The 18,963-nt window shown below is 32.1% G+C and overlaps 1 protein-coding gene and 1 long non-coding RNA gene across 2 annotated transcripts; both read left to right on the top strand.

The window, feature by feature from the left end:
* Positions 1–10,880: 10,880 nt before the first annotated feature.
* Positions 10,881–15,256, top strand: LOC108486971 (uncharacterized). The gene is made up of 8 exons (XM_017791139.2): positions 10,881–11,240; positions 12,019–12,303; positions 12,573–12,632; positions 12,732–12,941; positions 13,571–13,689; positions 13,774–13,871; positions 14,262–14,386; positions 14,472–15,256. The coding sequence occupies exons 1-8, from the start codon at positions 11,004–11,006 to the stop codon at positions 14,631–14,633; spliced, it is 1,296 nt and encodes a 431-aa protein (XP_017646628.2). The 5' UTR covers positions 10,881–11,003; the 3' UTR covers positions 14,634–15,256.
* A 1,632-nt stretch (positions 15,257–16,888) lies between these two features.
* On the top strand, positions 16,889–17,475 carry LOC128281815 (uncharacterized). The gene is made up of 2 exons (XR_008272086.1): positions 16,889–16,982; positions 17,065–17,475. It is a non-coding gene; the product is annotated as an uncharacterized LOC128281815 (long non-coding RNA).
* Positions 17,476–18,963: the final 1,488 nt, after the last annotated feature.

Consider the following 18,963-nt stretch of genomic DNA (forward strand, 5'->3'; position numbering starts at 1 on the left):
TTGCATTTTGATGCATTGCAAATTTCGTTGATTTTTAGTTTTGGATTTTTTGATAGGAGAAGAACATGAGGCGTTCAACATTCCTCTAGCGAATATGGTGTTTTAGGTCGATGTTTCTGTCAAGGGTAAGCAACTAATGTCTTCGTGTAAAGTATGATACGTTTTATTAACGATTGTTGATAGTGGATGATGTCAATTTAATGGCTTGATTTGATTGAGTATCAATGTTAGATGGTGAGTTTTCATTGACATTTTAGGTACCGAAAACCTCATAGCGGTGTCGTTGTCAGAACTATCTTCAGGTGTATGATTTTAACTCGAAAACGCGTTTAGAACTTAGAAAAAAAACTCGAAAACAAAGGTTGTTTTCGAAACAATTGCATCACGCGGCCGTGTCACTGGCTATGTGTTAAGCCGTGTACACCACACAAGCGTGTGGTCGATCGTGTGGAGCACACAAATGTGTGAAATTACACAAGCCATTTTGCTAGGCCATTTGGGTCACACAGGCGTATGTGATCACAATGGGAGATTAGGTAAGTTGTGTGGGCCCATTTTTCGACAATTTTCCACTTAAGCCTGTTTGACCTAGAAATGCGTAATTAGACCTTTTGTGGGGTCCATTTGGCTTAAATAAGACTTGAAATGTGATATGGTTAATGTAATTGAAACATTTTTGTACGATCAATGTTTTGATAACTTTGAAAGCACAATTACGTGTAAAAAAATCTATGACATCTATATGTAGAATAATCGTAAATGAAGTCATTTGGTAGGTTATAATCTGTATAAGTTATGTGTTTTGTTATGCTCTGTAAAATATATGTTAAGGTATGCATGGTATACAACCTATATGAAATGTATATATGTTAACATGATTTTGCATATGCACTGGGGCGGGTTTTGCTATGATGGAGGAAGTGTTTTCTGGCAGTTTTACTACAATTTTGGCGCTTAAACCACAATATTTGTTTGGTAGCTCAACTGCACCATTATGAGTGGCATACCACCACGACCCAGTGTGATTGGATGGATGGACTTTTGAAGTCCTAATTGGTGTGATTGGTTGGATGAAGTTGGTGTGTAGCAGATAGTGGTAGGATCTATGTTTTCATTTGTATTTGAATATGAATATGCATCTGTATCTAATTATAAACACACATCTAATCCTGTATAAGGGAATGTGTTTGAGATTATGATTTTGAAATTGTGAAATTCTATTCTGATATATGATTATGAAAATTTAAATTTTGGATATGTTACATGCTTCTGAAAATATGACATTCTGATCTGGTATATGTTTCTGGAAATGTGACATTTTGATATGATAATTGTATAAGTGTACTTTATAAGTAAAAATTATGTTTGTGGGCCGAGTCACACACAGGGCTTCTAACTTATCCGTTTGTTTAATACGTTTCAGGTGACCTTCAGACTTAGAACCAGATGGAGTGCAGGAGCTCTAATTGGTTTTCACGTAAAATAGTCTGTTTTGAATTTCCAGACTGGGTTTTCGAATTTTGTTTTGTTTTTTGTGGGGGGCTTTGTTTGGTTTTTGCTTTATTCGTCAATATTTAATATTTTCGTAGGTAAAATTGTAAATCACACGAGTTAACAAATTAGATTTCGATTTTCAAAACTAAAACTCCAAAATTTTTCCACTACAAATTAAGTAATCACTTAAGTGTTTTCTGTAAATTTTTCCACTGCAAATGAAATAATCACTTAAGTGTTTTCTATAAATACATATATAGTTTTTAACGAAAGTTTGTCTTAGTACTGGAAATGAACTGTCAACATTAGTACTTTCAAAACTCACAATTTTGAATTCGAATTCTGGATTTTAAATAAGTGTTTTCTGATTTTGGTTTTTCCAAATATCTATGAGAGTTTTGTCAAGTTTCATGCTTTCAAAACATGCACTAAGTTTGATTGGAACAAAAACTTTTGAACAAGTTGACGTAATTCCTGAATATCAGGTCATAACTTCTAGTCCAGGCTTAGGGTGTTACACATCCGACAAAAGCATCTGTCTCAATAATGTATGCTTGTTCTCTTCTATTTGCACTGTTGGCACAATATCAATCATTAACGCTTGGATGTTGTTAATGATTATAAAGATATCTCTAGTATTAATCATATTCATATCATGTTAATAGCAAAAGTCAAATATCTCACATTTATCACCTAATTTTGGCTTATAACCTTTTGTAATGTCATGTAGGGATTACTTTGCTCTTATATGAGTAAAGTTTATATAAAAATTAATATGTTTCATATATATTTAAGCAAAAAGGATAGACAAATAAAACTTTAAAATATACTTAAGATAATATTAATTTATTCTTAGCGATTATATATATGCTTAAGATATATATATATATATAAGCAAAGCTTCAACCATGGTCGATGGTATGGAGAAATAATGGCTTTTTCCATTGGTAATAAACAATATTTATGTATTCACCTTTTTACAATAGAAACAACAACAAAGGATTAAAAAGAAATTCACCAAGATCAGCTCTCAAAACACACTACATTGTAGACATCTCTCCTTCCAAGGTAATTGCGGTTGAAATTGAAAGAGCACGAGGAAAAAAGAATAGCAGTATCACTTGGATGTTAATCTACCTCCACTTACATTTTATTTTTAGAGTTTAAAAATTAAATTTTTAAGAAAAACTAAGCATAATTTTACCATAAACTTAATTACATTATAATATAATAAAAAATTTAAACCACCTTATAAGTAACAATATCCTATTCCAAATGGAAAGAAACTCTATCTCTAACTCTAACACTTACTAAAAATAATTTATATACACTAAACAAATATAAAAATTGATAAGTAATTCTTTTCCAAATGGAATTGAAAACTATCTACTCTAATGATATCTTATCTCACCATTTAATAATATATTTTATCTACTGTATATGATAAAACATTAATACAAGCACCTTATCTACCCAATTCTTTCATTTTAAGAAAACTACAAATGTTAATATACACTAAACAAATAATTTAATGAAACTATTGCTTTATCGATTAGTAATCCCTTTACAAATGGAATTGGAAAAACTATCTACATTAATTCTTGTATATATATATATATATATAAATCGAACTACATAACTCTTAAGATTCTAAATCCTAATTGGCTTTAAGAAAAAAGAATGGCGGTTATAGTACTGAAGATCAAGGTTCTTGGAAAGGGTTCTTATAGAGTAGTGCATTTAGTAAAAATCATAACTATTGTTTATAATCAGATTTATGTCATAAAGTCTACCAACAAAGAATACTCTTCTTTTCTACGTATGGAAAAAGAAATCCTTCTAAAGTTTGTCTATTGTCCCAATATTATTCAATGCTATGGTGTTTTTATGACTATTGAGCAAGGACGAGGAAAGGTTTACAATATGTTCATTGAATATGCTCTAAGAGGTAGTTTGTTAGACATGATGAACAAGTATACTGATAAAAGCCTAGAAAGGGATGTTAACTATTATACCCAGATGATATTGAAAGGGTTTAAAACCATGTAATATTCTAGCTTTCCCTCCTTAACATGGTACCGGTTTACCTACTCTAAAGATTGTTGATTTCAAGTTAGCTAAACAACAAGGGGTAAAAGATACAAGGTTTACGTTTCGAGGTACAAGGTATCACATGTCTCCTGAACCGATTGTCGGGGAAGTTAACGGTTCATTGGAAATATGATCCTTGGGCTGCATCATGGTTGAAATGATTACGGAGAGACTGGCATCGGACACTTATGATCGAGATGATTTAAGAGACAAACTATTGAGGGGAGAATCACCCAACACCTTGGAAGACATGTCGAAGCTAGGAAAGAGTTTCTTGAGGGAATGTTTTATTATTGATACAAACAAAAGGTAGAATGCTCGCAAACTACTATGTCATCCATACCTTCTTCTACCAGAGCACATGTTTTCCAAAAATCACTAACAGTCTTTACCATTTTTTCAGCAGCAAAAAGTATTAGAGCCTTGAAATATTCCACCACCACAAGGTTTTAACATTAATAAAGTTTAGTTGGAAAGAAGAAAAGTTTGGAAGAACAAAGGTTAAGAAAGATGATTAGTTCTTATGTGCAGAAAAAAAAAATAAAGCTAATGGATACTTGTGTGTTTACTTCTATTTAAAAATCAATATGAAACTTTCTTTGAATAATCCTATGATGTAATCAAATGTCCATCAATTTTGAACTATATATGGTCAACATGGATTATAAATTTACATATAGTTGCAGTATAGCATTGTAACTGTTTTTTTTTTTGGGGGTACTTCTCTTAACCTTATTTATTTTTATCTTTTTTTGCATTAATTAAATAAAGTAATAAATTTAAAATTTACAATATATTAAATCACATATAAGGGATTAAAATTAGTATTAATAAAAGAATGAAAAGAATAAGAAGATATACATCTAGGTCCCTTTAACTTTTAGTTTGTCGATTTTTTCTTTTATAATGATAATTTACAAGCATATGTACTTGGTTTAAACTAAGCATGTGCCCAATGCTAATGCAGAGTAAATCAACATTCCTCTATCCTCCAAAGTACATGGTATTTTAAGATTTTTTTTCATCTTTTTGTAATTATTTTATGGTTGTTGATAAAGAATGAGAGGGTAGTTCGGATGAAAGGAATGGTGTTGAATTTCCATGGAATTACTAATGGAGCTTGTGATTATTTGCTAAAATCTGTTCAAATTGAAGAGCTAAACAATATACGGCAACATGTAGTTAAGAGAAAGAGATTCGATAGGAAAGATCGGTATAACTATGATAGCTATGACAAGTTTCGTACCAGTAGTAGCGAGGTCAAAAGGGATGGGAAGTGTTGGTAACAATGGGAAGTTAAAACAAAATGGATCTAGAATCATGCATTTGTTCTTCATTGATGATAATTTACTTTTTGGGCAAGCAAATGGTAGAGAAAAAAAACAATACAATACGTATTAAGGTAATATGAAGAGGGTTTAGGCCAAGGAATACTATGATGTTAAGTTGTGATACTAAAAAAACAATCAATGATGATATTAAGCTCATCCTCTCATTTTACTCTTACAAGACCCATTGATAGGGAATTGGAGCAGAGGAACAGGATCAAGGATCGTATTCCAGTTATTCGACTCAAAAAGAAAGATTTAGATATGACCTGAAAGGAATAAACTAAATAAATTTAGAAAATAACAAAGGAAATAAGAAAAATAATAAAATTTAACAAAAAAATAAATGATAAATATTCAAAATAATAATTAAATAGTGAAAATATAGATTAAAGTAAAGTGGAAGATGGAACGATAAACTGATGGATATGATGGATAGAAGGATCAATGTCCAATTAAACCCTTTGAGATATAAATCCCGACAAACTCAATTAATGGTTCTAATCGATCCTCCAAGAAATAATCCTTGGCAAATTGAAGGGTGAAGAATGAATTCCCATGACTCCTTGAAGAAATGAATTCCCATGACTCCTTGAAGAAAATCGAGAAGAAAAGTACTTCTAAAAATCACAAGAAAGAAATCTTGCACAAGAAACAAACTCCCATAGTTGATAATTTTATTAATGAAAATAATTTTTTCCATAATTAACAATGAAGAAGCCTTTATATAGGCTAGCTAGTACATTCAAATAAAACTCTAAAATATACTAAAACTCTAATTAATCTAAACAATAAGTAGTTTTAAACAAAATTTTCTTGTTAACATAAAACTCCTAAATAACTTAAAATATTTAATAATTATAAAAATAGTAATAATAACATAATAAGATCTGATAAATATAATATTTGGCTCATATATAATAAAAATTAAGTCTAAAATCAAAACCCAATATGATTTAAACTCGAATTAAAAGCCCAAAACTCATAATTCCTGTCATAATTCTGTCCAGAAATTTTGCTCGTGCAGTCTTCACTAAAACGATAATAATTGAGCTCCTGAACTCAAATTTGAGTGATTCAAAGTGAATTGTGAAGTTAAGAGATAGATATTCGATCAATAGGAGACATATGGATCTAGAACTACCTGGATCCCTTTCAAAAATGCACTGCAAGTTGACTATTTGTCACATGATTAGGCGTGTGGGTTTGATTGGGGTCCTTTGAAGCACAACGTCTAGACTTGTTAACATCTTCCACATGAGCTTGTCATCATAGATTGGGATTTTAGGCCTATGAACAACATTGGTCCTTTCTAATTCATCCTCGCTCCATATTGAACTCCAAAATCCATCGTCTTGAAGCTTCAACTCTTCTTTACAATTTTTTTTGTGAAAAAGTCTTGAACGAATAAGTTGAGTTTTGACTTTAACTGCTTGGATTTGGATCTCGTGATTGGGCCTTAAGGGAAACTAAGTCCCTCTCTATTATAGCCTTTCAATCGGATCGGGCTGCTCGTATCAATCCCCCTTTCCACAAAAAGATTCATCCTTAAATCTACAGGCAATGGCACAAGATCAAGTACAGTTAAAGGGTTAAAACCATTAACAAGTTCAAATGAGGAATAACCAATAGTAGAGTGAATATATTGATTATATGAAAATTCAACAAATGGAAAATATTCTTCCCAATTTTTAAGGTTCTTACCCACAATAACTCGTACTAAAGTACCACCTAAAACTTGATTGAATACCTCAGTTTGTCCATTGATTTGGGGTGACATGTAGTAAAATATAATAATTTAGGATCAAACTTACCCCACAACACTTTCCAAAAATGGCTTAAGAACTTTACATCTCTATCAGATACAATGGTGCGAGGTATCCCATAGGCGCACCACCTCTGTAAAGAATAAGTTAGTCATACGTGTAACATCATCCATTTTGTGACAAGGAATGAAGTGAGCCATCTTTGAAAACCTATCAACAGCAATAAAGATACTATCTCAACCCTTTTTAGTTCATGACAAACTAAAAATGAAATCCATGGATAAGTCTACCCATGGCAAAGAAGGAATCGGCAAAGGAGTATAAAGTCCATAAAGCATTACCTTAGATTTTGGTTGTTTACAAGCAATACATTTAGAACATACATTTTCAACGTCCTTCTTTATGTGCGGCCAATAAAAATGTTCTTGTAGAATATCTAGTATTTTGGCAACACCAAAGTGTCACATTAAGCTTCCACTATATGCCTTACGAATTAATAACTCTCTCATGGAATATTGTGGAACATATAACCAGTTTATGCAAAAAAGAAACCCATCTACAAGATAAAACTTGTTAAAGGCGCCATGCTCACAATTAGAAAAAAAATATATTTGCAAAATTAGCATTATTTAAGTATAAATCATTTATATGTTCAAGCCTTACGACTTCAACATTTAATGTAGTTATAAAAGAATATCTATGAGATAAGACATCAGAAACTGCATTTTCTCTACCTGCTTTGTACTTAATTACATATGGGAATGTCTCTATGAATTCTACCTATCAAGCGTGTCTTTTGCTCAATTCACCTTGTCCTTTTAACCATTTTAGGGATTCATGATCCGTATGGATAACGAACTCATTTGGTAGCAAGTAATATTGTCAAACATATAGAGCTTGAACTAATGCAAGCAACTCTTTGTCATAAGTTGAGTAATTTAATTGTGCCCCATTCAGTTTTTCACTAGAATATGCGATTGGCCTCTTATCTTGCATCAACATGGCATTAATTCCAATACTTGAAGCATCACATTCAAGTTCAAAAGTATTAGAAAAATCAAGTAATTTAAGAACTATCGTAGAACATAACTTATCCTTTAATGATTGATACCAAATGATAAGGAATTGGAGCGAAGGAAGCGGATCAAGGATCACATTCAAGTTGTTCGACTCGAAAGATTTGGATATAACCTAAAAGGAATAAACCAAATAAATTTAGAAAATAACAAAGGAAATAAGAAAAATAATAAAACTTAACAAAAAAAAATAAAGGATAAATATTCAAAATAATAACTAAATACTGAAAATATAGATTAAAGTAAAATGGAAGATGGAACGATAAACCGATGTATATGATGGATAGAAGGATAAATGTCTGATTGAACCCTTTGAGATATAAATCCCAACAAACTCAATTAATGACTCTAATCAACCCTCCAAGAAATCATCATTGGCAAATTGAAGGGTAAAGAATGAATTCTTATGACTCCTTGAAGAAAATCAAGAAGAGAACACTTCTAAAATCACAAGAAAGAAATTTTGCACAAGAAACAAACTCCCAAAGTTGAAAACTTTATTAATGAAAACAGTTGTCTCCTTAAAAAAAATGAAAGAGCCTTTATATAGGCTAGCTAAGTACATCCAAATAAAACTCTAAAGTATACTAAAACTTTAATTAAAAACAAGAAGTAATCTTAAACAAAACTTTCTTATTAACATAAAACTCTTATAATATTTGTCTCATATATAATAAAATTAAGCCTAAAATCCAAACCCAATATGATTTAAACTCGAATTAAAAGCCCAATACTCGTAATTCCCGTCATAATTTGATCCAGAAATTCTGCTCGCACAATCTTCACTAAAACTATCATAACTTGAGCTCCCAAACTCGAAATTGAGTGATTCAAAGTGAATTGCAAAGTTAAGAGATATATATTCTATCAATGGGAGGACATATGGATCTAGAAATACCTAGATCCCTTCCAAAAATGCACGCAAGTTGACTATTTGTCACATGGCTAGGCGTGTGGGTTTGATTGAGGTCCTTGAAATGCAACATCTAGACTTGTTAACATCTTCCACATGAGCTTGTCATCATAGATTGGAATTTTAAGGCCACGAACAATATTAGCCCTTTCTAATTTATCCTCGCTCCATATTAAACTCCAAAATCTATCATCTTGAAGTTTCAACTCTTCTTTACGATTTTTTTTTTTTTTTTGTGATAAAGTCTTGAACGAATAAGTTGAGTTTTGACTTGAACTGCCTGGATTTAGATCTCATGATTGGGCCTTGAGGGAAACTAAGCTCATCTCTATCATGGCATTTTAATTGGACCGGGCTGCTCGTATCACGTATATAGTATTATAATTTATAAAGTAAAAGGCTAAAAATTTATTTAATTGACATGAAATAAGTTCTTTTGAAATATCTTCTACTTGTAACAATTTGTGCCTCTTAAATTATTGAATGGTCTAGCTTATTAAAGTACATGATGTATGGTGTGGTGACTGCTCACCTTATCTCTTAATTATAAGGTTGGGGGTTCAATCCCCACCTATAGGAATGGAGTACATTTTATGGCCAACTATTTTATCTCTTTGGAAAGCATCTACAACAAGAGAATTAGACACTATTATCGATAGTAGACACCTTAATTTTGAAAAAAAATTACTATAATTGCCTCATTAATTGGAGTAGTACACGGTCTCCAAGTGCTGCTTTGCCATGGATTGAGGATGGATGCATGATAACAGTGACATCTTGACGGTTAAAAACTGTTAAAATATGCTATGCTCTGACATGATGGGGGAAGATTTACAATGGCAACGGACATGACGAGTTACATGGAGAATCAAGATTGGATCCGGTGGCTGCTAGCTCATTTGTTCATAGAAATGTTGAACTTAACGCAACAAACCATTCAGACATATGTATGCGGTTCGGAAACAAATAGTTTTGCCACTACCCTTGAATATACCAATAGGCTATAAGGTCAATTCTGACGTTGCCCAATAGGACACATAATGGACGGTTGCCGACACGGTATCCAAAGGAATCGGCGCTGCCGTGTAAAACATAGCTGTTTAGCAAAGTTGGATCTTATAAATGTGCCTCAACATGTCTTTGTTTTTTGTGGTTGAAGTTCAAAATATCTTTATAACTTTTAAAAAAAATAAGGTTGCTCTTTTTTATTAGTTTTGTCTAAAATATTTAAATTATGGATTAATATTTATTACATTAATAATATATTTTTAATTTTACATATTAAAAATTAATCATGTATTTAATTTTATATATTGGTTTATTAATTTTTCGCAATTTACAAGCTCGTTTAAAAGGATAAATACTAATTATTAATTTTAAAATTATTTTATACTTAATTCTCTTAATAATGAGTCAAATATTTATTTTTAATACATGATAAAACACTTATTATCACTTTTAACACAAAATTCACCGCATATTTTCCCTTAAACGATTGGCTGTGTGAATTGTGATAGTCCACAATCTGTTTTTCACATGGCCACAGTGGAAAAGTTAATTTGACAACACATGGTTAAACTATACCTAAAGTAGTTAAACTATTAAAAAATTTATATTTTATTCATTCAACTTTAAAAAATTATAAAATGATTATTAAATTATTCAAAAAATTTTATTTAAATCATTGGATTGTTAAAATCGTTGTTTTATGGCCCTTTTTGTTCACACCTTTTATACCAATCAAAAGCTCTCATTTCTCTTCTCTTCTATAGTTCAATTTTTTTTATAAAATAAATTTAAACGTCACAAATTTACGAACCAAAATTTAAATGGCTTTTTTTATCTCCAATACTGGCCGTCAAACCGACTTAGATTTAAAGTATGTTCTTCTATTCGTTGATAAATATTAATCCACCATACCAATTGTCATTTAGAGTTCACTAGCTAAACTTTAAAAAAATAACTTAACAGTATAGTGACTTAAATAAAAATCTTTAAATAATTTAGTGATTATTTTATAAATTTTTTAAATTAATTGACTAAAATGTAAAATTATTAATAATTTACTAACATTAGAAGTAATTTTTTTTTTTCATTTTCGCCCTCTTATCAAGTCATTTAAAAATCGAAATGTCGTAATCAAAATTAAAGCAAAAATAAATCTCATTTGATCCATTAGATATTTTGGCCGTTGGATCATTCGGTCATTCTATCGTTAAGATAGATATGTAAATAAATGCACTTAGATACTCACTGTATCATAACTTGTAGTTGAAAAAGGAAAATAGAAGGGAAAAAAAAGGAACATTGAAAGTTTTCCTTTAAAGAAGCAGCGATGAGTTCAGCTTCTTCAGTACTTGTCGCTTCTTCATCGTTTCTATATTGGATTCCTAAGCCTTCTCCTTCTAAATTCTCCAAATTCCCGTCAACTCCTTCCCTTACTCCGTCTTCTCCGCCGTGTTACCGTGTGGTGTGCAGTGGCGGATCCCCTCAACCGGCATCGTTCCCCGATCTCAGCTTCGCCTTGCATGATGCTCTCGAATCTACTGGAATCGATGCCTCTCATGCTAGAGTAACTACTACTACTCTCTCTCTCTCTTTCTCTGTTCTTACATGATCTTTGATTTTTTTTTTTTCAGTTTTAGGATATGAGTTTCCTTCTTTTTTGGTCTTAATTGTGAAGAGTGTCTGATTATAGCAATTTTGCTCGAATCTTTTACTTTCAGTTTGGAAACATGATATGATTCGAGTTAGTGTCCATGACTATGATGGAAATTTCCTTTTCTTTTTCCTGATAAATCTTAATCGAATTGTGTTCTTTAATTCTAAATTTGGAGAGATTTTTATGTGAATTGAGCCTCCTTAGTACGATTGAAGAATTTCAATTATGGCTATTTGATCCTTTTTTATGGATTATTTTGGTATGATACCATTTTTTTTTTCAGTTATAAATAATTATGTTATCTGTCAGGAATTGATGTACTTATGGCGATTTTTGTGCTTGGTGACCTATATATGTTTGGTTTAAAATTCAATTACTCAAGTTTTAGTTTGTTCAATTTAATTTTGTTTAAGTAAAGAGAAAAAAGCGTGCAAAATAAAATAAAATCGTTTTGGAACGTTTGTAGTGGTTTTAAATACAGGTCTGAAAGATGCACTACAACACTTTCGATTCAAATTAATTTTTTATCTTGGGGAGGATGGTACTTCGAAAGTATGTCCTGGTTTTATATTCGAGTCCAATGGGATTTTTTACCAAAAAATCAAATAATAATTGAGAGCTTAAGTGCGATGAGAATTTTAGTCATATGTTAATCTAACATTTTTTTTTTTAATTGATTTTTGAACAGGAGGCGAGGAAGAGTTTTGTTTCGCAGATTCAAAAGTTATCTGATATAGAGAGAGAAACAAGTATCTGCATAAATAGATGTGTTGATCTGGGGAGAACATCTCTTTATATAGCAGCAGAGGATGATTCTCTCATGTCACACTCTTCCGTTCCTCTGCCGGTGGATGCATTCCTCGAAAGATTGGATGATCTCTCAATGGGCTACTGCTCCCACTATAACTCAGTATGTAGGTCGTCAAGGCAGAATTTTTTGGAGAGCATAGAAAAATATCTATATGTCAAAAAGGTACTATCTAATTTTTACTCTTTTAAGTTCAAGGAATTATGCAAAATTTATGTAATGAATTTTCTTCTTCATTAAATCTCAGATTTGCAGAATGTGTCATAATGACGTAGCCTCTCTGTGCTTCACTGGTTGTATATATGAGATGAAACATTTTGTCTCCTTTAGTTACTAATTGATCAAATTCTTTGAACTTCAGTAACTTGGTTGCTTAACTGTTTACTTAATCTTTTTTCTTTTTCTAATTGGTCAATCCATTCACTTCTTCTAAGGGCTTCCGAAGATCTACTGCCAATAATCAAGCAGAGCCACAAGCCCTTGATCTTCACTCGGTATGAAATTTGCCTTCTAGTGTATGACTCTATACTCTTTTCAGAAGGGTGTACCATTTTGTAGTGTTTGTTTTGTTAAATAATCTTATGTTTGAGCAGGTTTTGACACATCGTTCGGGTTCTGCTGTAATGCTTTCACTGATACATTCAGAGATTCTGAAAATGCTTCGCTTGTGGGGCCTTCTGGATTTCGATGTTGAGATTTTTTTTCCACATGATCCTCATGGTCTTCCTAGAGCCTATGATAAGCAAAAGAGCAAAGAGTCTGATCAGCCACACATAATGACCGTACAAATGCTATTGGAGGAGGTGACTTTTATACTCGTGAACTTTTTATGTTCTTTACTTCTTACTATTTTAATATTAAATCCTGGCTGAAATGAGAAAAGAAAACAAATTCTAGTTATTTATTTTTCCAATAAGTTTTTATTATATCTTTGTCTTGTGCTTTTTCAGTTTTCTTAATTGATATCAAATAATCAGACACAGACAGAAGGAACGTAAGTAGAAAAAATATATATCAGCTTCCTACATTACAAAGAACCAAAGAAACCAAAATGTTAAATGATTGCAAACTATTTAATTAATTCTCTCCTTTCTCTTTTGCAAGTCTCTTCCCCTGTGTTTCATATGAAGCTAAAGGTGGGATTTTGAGATTTCAACATCTATTTAACTAAGGTCTTAACTGGCATGCAAATTTGGTATACACTTTGTTTTTAATCTATATGAAAAGTTCCAACATGACATCCCTTGTACGGGTAAGCTAATCTTTTTCTTTTTTTGGGTATTTGTGGGAGATTTATCTTCAATACATTCAAACTTTGAGCTTTTTATTTAATCTATTTCTGTTATGGATATTGCATTTTCTCCTCATTTTGTAATCTTTTACCTTTGGTTTTTGTTATCTGTTCTCTGCTCAGATAGTTTCATGATTGCAGATTTTAAGAAATTTAAAGGATGCTTTCTGGCCATTTCAACGTGGTGCTGCTGATAGTTTATTCTTAAGGGCCGCAAATGCTGCTAACTGTATAGATAAATTTAATGGCTTTGAAGATAGGTATTTTATCTATATTTCAATTCTTTCTGTATTTAGATGTTATTTTGGAGTTCTAGGTTATGATTTCACATTTATTTCATACAGTGGCTATCTGCTTGCATCTGCAAAGGCTGCTCAACATAGGCTAGATCGGGGTGTCTGGACCAGTGTTCATTTTGAGGATATGAGGCGTGCTTTATCTGGTATGATTAGATGGTGTTGCATGAGTAAATTCTTTTTTATTTTAGCTATCACATATCAAGATCAATAAATGTAAAGATAATTGAAATTTATTATTGTGCATTCCTTCTCTCATTCTCATTCCTTGCAACAGAAAGGGTTCAGAAAATTATTTGCACTATTTCCAGTTTTAGCATTTGGTCTTCCTTCTTTTTTGTGTCAGTTCAAAGCTTTTGGTTTCAGCGATTAAGTTCATTATCCTTTTTCTCCGCTTTTGAATTTCCTTTCTCAAACCTGCTTTAGGTAAAATTTCGTCGTCGTTTTGCTCATGAAGTTGTATGGCTCAATGCATTTTGATGTAATGTCAAGGTTTATGTACTTCTATTATGATGAAATTGTTACCATATTTCCAGCATGTGAACGCCTTATTCTTCTAAGAACCGATCCGAAGGAAATGAGAGATTATAGCATTCTCCTCTATCATTGTGGATTGTACGAGCAGGCTCTGAAATTTCTCAAATTGTATCAAGACATGAAGGTAAGTTTCATGGTACACCTTAATATGCAACTTCGAACTCTGTTTTGAAGAATTGGGACAAACATGTTTAGTGAACTATTTTCAGAGTTCTTCCGCACAAAATCCGTCAACAGATCCAGTTAGCAACCTAGAAGAAGATGCTGTGAAGAAATTGATTGTACGTCTCAATCTCATTGCAATGGAGGAAGGTTGGACCCGGCCATGGTATGTCAGAAATTATCTTGGCAATAACTCTGAGCCATGGTAAGACCTTCACACATTTTCCTGTGGCGTTTTAAATTTCAACATTACCTTCTCCGAGATGGAGTCAACTTAAGAGTGAGTTTACAGAAGTTCACATGTCCCTTAACTGTGCAGTTTAGGATCGTAACACGAGCCTGCACATAGCATAAGACGGATTGATCCGTCCTTAGGATTCGACCTAGGCATATTGCAAAATGATGAAATAAGGTAATAGATAATTGCATTTGGCATTGGGTTCTAACATATGGTTAATTTAGTATACGAGTTTTTTAGGCTGCCTTAGTAGTATTATCTTATCCCTGTACAGCAACAAAGATTTTGTTTTGGCTTACCTTAAATGGTTGTAAATGATTGTTATTTGGACCTGTTGTGTATTTAACAGAGTATGAAAATAGAAAATATGATTACACACAAGCTATTTTGGTTTGGTTAGCCCTTGTAGAGTTGAGTTTAAGGAATTTGAGTATTCTAATGCTTCACTCAAATAACTCCCCAACCAAATTTAGGTTTTTATTTTCAAAATATATATTTTGTATTCTTTTATTAGGATTGTAAATTCTCAATGTAAGAATCAAAGCACAAATAATTGAGCTTGAATGCCAGCAATGATATGGAACTTTAAACAAACTCTAACTCCGCATGTTCAGGAGCTTGAAGCATATGTTAAAATATGTCATAAGTTCATGTACTTTTCTTAAATTTGAAATTTAGTTTTTTCCTTTTTCAGATTTTAAAATTCAGGTCTAATTGTTAACAATGATAAAATTATTTGTTAAATTCAGATTTATCATGTAATTTTTTTAGTTATATTGTTACCTTGCGATTTCTTTTTAATTTCAAAATATCACACCACTAAATTTAACAAAAAAATTTATAATGTTAATAATTGGAAAGCTTCTATCTCAAAATAATTTTATACCCTTTTTAAATCTATTTATAATCTCTCTTTAATTTTTAAATAAAAGAAAAAATATATTTCAACACAGTCAAATTCAAATTCATGGTAAATGTCAGCCGATTTAGTAAAAATGATTAATTCAAATTAATGATTAATATATGATGTAATTATTTATTTAATTAATATGAAATACTTATTTCAAGTAATAGTTTAATTACATTTTAAAAGTATTTTAATGGCATTCTTATCGGTGTTCAATGTTCATGGACTGGTAATCAGGCTTAATCAACAAGTATTTGACATTTGGATTTTGAATTTTGTTTGTAAATAATTAGACGAAATCCGTTTTAAGTTAATTCATTTCTTTTGATGAAAGAAATTAAAATATGTTTTTTTTTTATTATAAAATGTCCGGGTATTTTATTGGAAAAAAATAAAAGAAAACAATTGGAGGCCCAACAGACCATTGGACCCAGACCTATTACATCAAAAACTAAAAGCAAATTCGGCCTCACTATAATGTTGATAGTGAATACCGCCTAACCAGCAATTAAAATGTAACTTAATGGAAACGAAAAGCAATAAATGAAAAGGAAGAAAAAGGAACCTAAATATCTACCCCAGTCAGATCAAACGGCTAGATACCGTTAATTTTCTCGATTTGTCATTTCAAAATCCAATCCGTTCTGACGATAGCAGTTTCCGAGGATAAGACTTTACTTTCTATCTTCTTTTGAAATCATTTCCCTCAAACGCTCCTTTAGTCTGGATTTATTGGCCATCTTCTCTTCGAAGCGAAAATATGGCGATTCAGCTCTTCTCCCATCAGGTAAAAGGTTTCTCCTCTATCAAGAGCATCTTTTGCTAGTCTATGTGCTTGCAAGTTCCCTGATGTGTGAATATGCTGAAAGATAATATCTTGAAAACAAGGTTTCTTATTCTGAATGTCTCTGATAATAGCTCCAATCACTAATTTATTTGTTAAAGTCATTTGGCATTTTTATTATTTTTTTGGAGTCCCCCATAAGTTTAGCCGATTGAACTCCCAGTAAGATCCCTAACTTTGTGCCTTCTAAATATGCATACGCTTCTGCTGCAAATGGGGAGGAAATATTGTTGTGAATGATCATCTTTAAAACCAGTAGTTCCCCCCTCAAATCCCAACCCACCAAACCTATCGCTAATTTGAAGTTTCTACTATCAAATGTTGCATCGAAATGGATCATTACTCTCGATATGTCCTTCTGGATTTTGTAATTTCTGTTCATATTAACAGGGATATTCATTACTTTCACTCCTTCATATTTTGCCATATGCCTATGTACATTTTGTGTTAAAACTCTTCCTGTTGTATTTTTTCCCTCATGCATGAACTGATTTCTGGAAAACCATATTAACCATAAAGCATAACAGAAGAGTCGGCATTGAGCGTTGTTACCTCTCTTGAGTACCTAGGTTAGCCACTCCCATAGACTTTAATTCATATTATTCATGACCCAGGATAAATGTAAAAACTGCCAAACTTCTATTGTTGTAGGACATCTATGGAAGATATGAAGGCTGTCTTTTGCCCAGGAACAGCAACGGGGACATTTATCGTGTGAAATGACTTTTCTGTACCTGAGAATAGCAAGATTAGGAATAAAATCCTAGGAAATTCGCCAAATAGTGATTGTGATTTTTGAAGGTAGTTGTAGGCTCCATAATTTCCTGTAAAATTCTTTAGTTTCGGTCTGTAATAAATAATTACTAGGATTCGAAATAGCATATTGTAATAATTTATAGGCCCTGTGTACTGAATACTCGCCAGATAATTCTCCTTTCCAAACTTGAGTATCCTCGTGATCAGTCTCTGCAAGAGGGATCTGTAGAATTTTCTGAGCAATTTTCGCTTGAAAGGTACTATTAATCAAAGCTATCCTCCATTTTCTGTTTGTAGTATCAATAAGATCCGAGACTAACTGTAATTGCCCATTATTTGATCTGTTATGTTCGTCAACTGTATCGATCCCCTATATCCAGCTATCTTCCCAGATAGAAATTTTGTCCCCTCTGCCCACTCTCCATCACATCCTTTTTTGAAAAGTCCCTTTGCTTCCCAAATACTCTTCCAGGTAAGTGAAGGTAAATTTCTTAACTCTGCATTTAGAAAACTTGATTGTGGATAGTATTTTGCTTTTAAAACTCTAGCTAATAAAGAATTTGGATAATTAATAAGGCGTTAACCCTGTTTGGCTAATAACGCAATATTAAATTGACCAAAATTTCAAAAACCTAAACCACCATTTTCTTTTAAGGAACAAAGGTTTTTCCAAATGCACTAATGAATTCCCCTTTTTCCATGTCCCTTCTGCCACTAGAATCTCGCAACGATACATCACATTGAACTTTAGGTAATAAGAAACAAGCCATCGTGTAAGTTGGTATAGCCTGGAGAATGGCCTTTATAAATACTTCATTTCCACCATGAGATAAATACCTGTTGCTCCAATTATCAATACGTTTTTTGAGTCGGTCCTTCAGATTTTGAAAAGATTCATTTTTTCTCTGACCCACCATATTCGACAACCCTAGGTAACGTTCTGGTTCATTCGAACTACAGACCACCAATAAATTGACAACCAGTCTCCTGTCTTCCTCCGATGTGTTTTTACTAAAAAATACTATTGATTTGTTGAAATTAACACATTGACCCGAGCAAAATTTTTACTCACGTAGGATGTCTTTGAATAGATTTGCACCCTTGCTTGTTGCCTTTCCAAATAATATGCAATCATCAGCGAATAATAGATGGGATACTTGTGGGCCACTTCTACTAACCTTAACACTTTTTAAGAATCTTCCATTCGTTGCTAGTCTCAGTAGGCTCGATAGACCTTCGCCACATAAAAGCAATAAGAACGGACTTAACAAATCACCTTATCTAAGTCCTCTGGTTGGTAGAAACTTATCCTCAATATGCCCATTGATGACCACTAAATAAGAAACAGTTGTTACACATTTCATAAGAGCATCTACCCAATTTTGATCAAACCCCACCCGTATCATTATCTTCTTTATAAAATTCCATTCAACCCTATCATATGCTTTACTCATATCGAGTTTAACTGCCATATACCCTTTTTTCCCCAATTTCTTCTGTTTTAACATATGCAATATTTCATAGGTTAATAGCACATTATCTGATATTAATCGACCTGACACAAAGGCACTCTGCGCATCATCAATATATTTTTCAATAACTCTTCAAAATCAATTTGCTATTGCCTTTTCCAGAATTTTATAAAGCACATTACATCGGTTGATCTGCCAAAACTACGTCATATTAGAAGGGCTGGTAACTTTTGGAATAAGTACTATATTGGTAGAATTAATTGAACTAACCTTCATATCCCCATTTTGAATTCGTAAGCAAAAGGAGGTGAGTTCTTCTCTA

This window comes from Gossypium arboreum, chromosome 10 (genome assembly GCF_025698485.1).
Source record: "Gossypium arboreum isolate Shixiya-1 chromosome 10, ASM2569848v2, whole genome shotgun sequence".
In the NCBI taxonomy this organism is placed as follows: domain Eukaryota; kingdom Viridiplantae; phylum Streptophyta; class Magnoliopsida; order Malvales; family Malvaceae; genus Gossypium; species Gossypium arboreum.

Coding starts and splice junctions, on each gene's coding strand:
- LOC108486971 (XM_017791139.2), top strand. CDS start 11,004: ATGAGTTCAGCTTCTTCAGTACTTGTCGCTTCTTCATCGTTTCTATAT. Junction 12,304..12,572: donor AATATCTATATGTCAAAAAG/GTACTATCTAAT, acceptor ACTTCTTCTAAG/GGCTTCCGAAGATCTACTGC. Junction 12,942..13,570: donor TACAAATGCTATTGGAGGAG/GTGACTTTTATA, acceptor TCATGATTGCAG/ATTTTAAGAAATTTAAAGGA.